The 5,870-nt window shown below is 43.9% G+C and overlaps 1 protein-coding gene across 1 annotated transcript; it reads right to left on the bottom strand.

Moving 5' to 3' along the window:
• Positions 1-3,467: 3,467 nt before the first annotated feature.
• On the bottom strand, positions 3,468-5,193 carry LOC122909029 (uncharacterized protein C6orf141-like). The gene is made up of 2 exons (XM_044252562.1): positions 4,160-5,193; positions 3,468-3,846 (listed from the first exon to the last, which is right to left on the bottom strand). Exon 1 carries the CDS (start codon positions 5,143-5,145, stop codon positions 4,540-4,542), a length of 606 nt encoding a protein of 201 aa, XP_044108497.1. The 5' UTR covers positions 5,146-5,193; the 3' UTR covers positions 3,468-3,846; positions 4,160-4,539.
• Positions 5,194-5,870: the final 677 nt, after the last annotated feature.

The following is a 5,870-nucleotide window of genomic DNA, read 5'->3' as shown; positions in this document are numbered from 1 at the left end:
ACCAAAATACTAGCCAATAGGATTCAACAGTATTATTCACCACGACCAAGTGGGATTTATCCCAGGGCTGCAAGGTTGGTTCAACATCCGCAAATCAGTCAATGTGATACAACACATCAATAAAAGAAAGTACCCTCCCTAATTAAAGAGCAAAGTACTATTTAGAGCTGTAAGTCTGTCAGGGTGTCCAAGAGTCACAGCCTTTGTTTTCTCCCCTGAAGCAGTTTATTCACATTCAAGCTCTGCCTTTCTCCCCACCCCCTCCCCACTCATTAGCAGAGAGTGCACAAGGCTGGCTGTCCTGACTCAGCCTGCAAAAGTGTGGCAACTGTACTTGCTTTCCTGACTTCCTGCCCTTCTTCCCTCAAAGCATTTTTAAATAATTATAGTCTCCCATTCTGAGACAGTAAAAGAACCACATTTCAGAAACAATTTGTATTCCAATGATCAGTGTTTCATTAGGAAACTTTCTAGAATAGTAAGACTCTCTCAAAAAAATTATAGTTTTAGAGATCTCCTTGCCGATTCACAAATCAGTATCGATTTCACTCTTCTGTAATCTCTAAATACTTTCCGAATTCTACAAAGTATAATTTCCATGGCCTTGTTAAAGATTGTTAATGAATGGGGAACAGGGAGGAAATGAAAACTTTCTAGTTTTTGTAAGTGACAAAACAGGACTAAATACAGCATGTATACATCAATGTTTCTCAAACTTTAATGAGAACACCCAGAGTTCTTGTCAGAATGCAAATTCTGATTCAGTAGATCTGGACTGCGGTCTGAGATTAAAAAACATTCTTAGAGATGTTCATGCTCCTGCTTCCCCCCTGAAGAGTATCCATATACCTTAGTTTATAATACTCAGATTTTATATATAGCTTATGCCAAGAAAATGTACGTGTGTGTATATATATATATATGCACATAAAAAATAGAATAAAATACACATTAAAATAGAGTAAAATATGTAAAACAAGACTGAAAACATACCCAATATTAAGAGATTTGGGGGAAGGGTGAATTTTCTTTTACTCCCAATTGTCTTTCTTCCTAGCAAAATATTGCCTCAAACTTTTCTGCAGTGAATACAACTTTTTCTTTAAACAGGAAGATTAGTCCTTCTCCTTTTCGCAGGCAAAAAGCACATTAGGTATTAACAAGAATAAGAACAGCAAATCAAATGTATGAATCTCAAAGGCCTTGGAGGTTGTGGACAAAGGTCTTCAGAGAGTCAACACTTGCCTAATGGCAGTTGTGTGATATTTACCTTATGGTCCCTTGAGTGGCCACGTGGCTTCTGGAAGTCCTTGCTATGATTCATCCACCTAAGGCAGTTTTAGATGGTCACATTTTTCCACAAAGCAGAGGTAAGACCAAAGAGCAAAGACCCAGACATTCTCAGAGGTTTATTCATATTGGGAGCACTCAGATATCACTTTGGATTCACTCTCAGGACACTGTGAAGGGGAAAGAATCCTCAGCTCCTCTCACAACCAGGTTCTCCTTGGATCAGGAAAACCTGTGAAGCAAATTCAACAGGGCTTCAACTTATTACTTCTACCAGGGAGACATCAGTTTGAAGGAAATCTGTTAAGTGCATTACAGGAAGTTAACAAGGAGGTTGGGGAGTGTTTTAAAAATAACTTTCAGGGACACCTGGCTGGCCTAGTCCTTTAAGGGTCTGCCTCCAGCTCAGGCCATGATCCCAAGGTCCATAGACTGAGTCCCACATCCCCACATCCTGCTCCTTGCTCAGGGGGAAGCTTCTTCTCCCTCTGCCTGCTGCTCCCCCTCCTTATGTATGCTCTCTCTGACAAATAAATAAGTAAAACCTTTAATAAATAATAATAAAAATGATTTTTACTTGAGATAAAATTAACCTAAATATATTTGGACTAAAAGAGTTAAGATGGAAAAAAAAAAAAAAAAGAGAGAGAGAGTTAAGCTGACCTGACAAATACATTTTTGGCAGAAAGGAGATAAAATGAAAATTTTGTGTATTCTGTTTTTCTGAGCCAACAGGGCATCAGATTTAAAATCCCAGAAGGAGAACAAACCTGACACCTAAGGAAAGTATTTAAAACTCCTACTGCCCACAGGGAGCTAAGCAGACTTGAAATCTCCTCAAAGACCCTGTCAAGCAATGTATACCTTAGGCCTTTGAATCACAGGATAAATATCACAAGACATGGAGGTCATTGCTAAGAGATTTAAGGATGTATTTATTGATCCATTAAATGCTGGGAAAAGCTAGAGAGAAGTTTTTTCTTTTAGGAATCCAGAAAAGAGTCAATAAAAATCACCAGTTTGGGTTGTACAGAATTTCTTGTGTTGTATGCCTTTGGCTGTTTTTTTGTTTTTTGTTTTTTTGTTTTTTTTTTTAATTAAATAAAAGACTAATGCCTACTTGGGATGAAAGTGAATTAAACAATTACAACACAAAACTAGTACTAACTAGAACTAACTTTGAGCATTCATTATATGCGAAGTATTATTTTAAGTATTTTTCATTTACCATAATCCTAGGGAAAAAACCTTATGAGGTTAATGCTATATATTACCCCTACTTAATGAATAAGGACACAGAGGCACACAGAGATTAAGCACTTGCCCAAAGTCACATTAAGAAGTGGGACAGTTTTGAACCCAAGAAGCAGAGCTTCCGGGTTGGCCTCCAGAGAGAAGGCAACCAATGATGTCTGGGTCCCTGTTAAGGAGGCTTTTCTTACTGACTGCATATTCAATGCTCAGTCACCTGGGGGCATATAATGACTCACAACCAAATTTATCAAGTCAGGCCTGAAAACTGTCTGCCAAGAAGTTTAACCTCACACAAGAGCCAGGCAAAAGTTGTTGGAAAAAAAGATAATTCACTTTATGGGGCCTATATTACCTTTTCTACAACCAAGTAGCTTTGAACACAAATGAGGTCAGGTGCTGCATTCCTCCCTCAAGTGTGGGTTTCATAGTCCTAAAACTGCTGTGGTGATCATCCAGTCAAAAGTTCTTGTGGGACTCATGAGCATTAAGGCATTTCTAGCACTTCCCATCAACATGAGTCAGAAAACCCAGGAAGCCATCTTCTTTTGACTCCTTATAGGTAAGTTCCCCTGAAGGCCATTCTCAAACCTTTAGAAGGGAGAAGATCATATTCTTACCTACTTAGTAAGCCTATGCAATTACTACGTTGTGACTTACCTAAGCCACATGACCTCGACACCGAGGTTGGCTCACTGTAAAACAGGGATATATATTTGAGGGCATTTCAAAACTGAAAGTAAAGAGCACAGAGTGAGGAGTGAGGTAGGGGGTACAGTTCAACAGTTGATTCTTCAAAAGCCAGCGTCCCACTTATTTTGTTAGTTCTTGCAGTAACCAAATACTCCTTCAGCCTGCTCAAGTCAGGAGTTCATCTCTAGAGGGAATGCTTGCTCCTCACAGATCTCCAAACCAGACCACAGTACTACAGAGGTAATAAAAATGGTGTTTAATAAAAAAGAGGAACAAATAAAAAGACATTTCAGTAGCACCAGAAGAGACTTTTTTTCCCCAACAGCATCAAAAGGGATGTATTTTCAATCCAGTTTTGAATACAAATGTTATTAATAAGAAACAATGGACAGGAATAAGATATACAATTATTTTAGGGCAAACTATACATCATCTACCTTTAGATAAGACTTATCTGCCAAATTTAAAATAGTAAAAATAAATAAAAACCAGATAAAAATCATTTTTACTCGACTGGATATTTTGGGGGTAGTAAAGCCCCTTTAAATGGCACTTAACGTTCAAAGTTGGGTCTTCTGTTCTCTTCCTCTTCTTTTCCTAGTTTTCTTTCCCCTAACATTTAATGAAAAAAAGAAAAGTGCACATCAGAAAAAAGTTTAAAAAAGGAAAGATTTTGTTTACTTGCTGCTTTATTTTGATTTTCCCATTCCGTTTTACTTTCTTTCTCAGCTGTAAAACAAGCCTCTCTCCCCATTTCCTCCCACTCTCTCTGCAGAGAGCGGACCTCAACCCTCACTTCTAATTTAGGTCGGAAAGAGCGGGGAGGCAGGGAAAGAGATCAATGAAGCTGTATTGCAAAGTGAGAATTAACCATAAATAGATTTTCGTATTTCAACAGGCCCACATTTTACCAATTTGAAAATACCTTTCTTTCCCCTCTTCCAATGACTTAGGTCCCCAGACCGTCACAGTATTTAAGACACAAAGGAGGTACTATGTTGCTCACAGTTCTTCATTCTGTCTGGGGTGTCACCTGCCTCCCAGCGGCGCTGACCAGCCTCTTAAAACGTCCTCGCTGTCGGCTAATTTAAAGACTGGCGTTCCCGGAAGAGCACCTGCTTAGGGATTCTCGCTCATCCACCGTCCCGCAGCATTCCTCAGGCTCCTCTTTCCTGTTTTATATCCTCTGGCAATCCAGTCCCTGGCGATCGCGAGGTGATCTCCCCGCAGGTGGACTCGGGGCGTCTCTCCCCATGCGGGAGAGCCCGGGGTTCTCCGCAGTCCTGGCGCCCACAGCCGGGCGCTTCACTCCCTGTTGGTGCGAAAAGTGATCGCGCTCATGGAGTGCTCCTCGGTCCGTGCGGTCATCTGCCCCTTCCTCCATGCGGTCCACAGGACTTCTTCTGTCGCCTGATAGTCCACAATCCGCACGAGCACCGACCTGGGAGGGGCTGCAGGGTCGCGCGGCAGAGCTCTGAAGGGAGCGTCTACACGGCTGCCCCAAACTCGCTTTTCTCGCGGAACGAGAGACGGGCCGTCGGGTTCCCAGTCGTCTTCGGCCGCCGGGAAAACATCGTCCCCACCGGCCACTTCTTCCCGCGCAAGGTCCCGTTGAGTCCCCAGCCACCTCTCTGGGTGCAGAAGGAAGAGCACTTTATCTCTGACCCAGGGCTCACAGTCCAGGTTCTCAGCCGCCGGGCCGTTCTCCGGAGCCCCGCCTGGGCTTCCACTCGCCCTCGCCTCCGCTGCCGCCCCCGACACCGCGGGATTCCGGCCGCCGGGAGCCAGGGCTGCCCCGTGCCCCAGCTTGCGCGAAGAGGACCCGGCACGCCCAAGGATGCCCCGAGCGTCCGCGAGATTCGCAGCCCCGCGGGGCCCCGAGGTCCCCAGTCGAACAGGAGGCTCATTCATTCGTTGATCCTTTAGGCGGGTCACGCAGCCAACTCCCGCTGAGCTCAGCGGGCCCCGGACAGGTAGGGCTTTTTTCTTTTTTTTTTTTTTTTAAGGCACGCCCCGCCCGCGGCCCGCTCCGTGCAGACCCCGCCTCCTGCACCGCCCAGTACAGTCCGCCCAGGCCTTGCTCGCCTTTTAAAGACAAAAGAGCCTGACCTTCCCTCAGTCGCTCCTCCTTTTCCTTCCCACCCTCGCCCCAAGGTCTGCTGCTGTGGTATGGCTCATTCTGTGCCCTCTTGTGCTTTAGCTCTGGATTAGTTTCCAAGGTCTGGCAGAGGTGCAGAAGACACCCTCGCACAGCGTTCCCTGAAATGCCCGGGACTCCGTGCTCTCTTCCTTTCCCAGGACGCGCCTCACAGGTGGAGGAACAAAAAAGTGTTCTGGTTTTGTTTTATTATCTGATTTAATCAAATTCTTGTAAAAAAGATTTCATGTACGGTCCAAATCCATCCCCACCATGCAGCCAAGATTAGCGAGTGTAGATCTAAGGAGCCGACTTTGAGAAAATGGCTTTTGGTTTGTTTGTTCTTCCTTCGGGATGCCAGGACCTATGGGATGGTGGTCGCTCCTGTCTTCATATGGGTTATAATGAATGTTTACTCCAGGAAGGGATTTATGCTTTGGATAAACAGAAACAAAAAACCAAATCGCTAAATGAATGTCTCCAGGATTTACAATTTTGT

This window comes from Neovison vison, chromosome 1, assembly GCF_020171115.1.
Source record: "Neovison vison isolate M4711 chromosome 1, ASM_NN_V1, whole genome shotgun sequence".
Classification (NCBI taxonomy): Eukaryota; Metazoa; Chordata; class Mammalia; order Carnivora; family Mustelidae; genus Neogale; species Neogale vison.
This window is presented reverse-complemented; position numbering and strand designations above follow the sequence as displayed.

Bases quoted from the DNA above. Each gene is read 5' to 3' on its own strand.
- LOC122909029 (XM_044252562.1), bottom strand. From the start codon at position 5,145: ATGAATGAGCCTCCTGTTCGACTGGGGACCTCGGGGCCCCGCGGGGCT.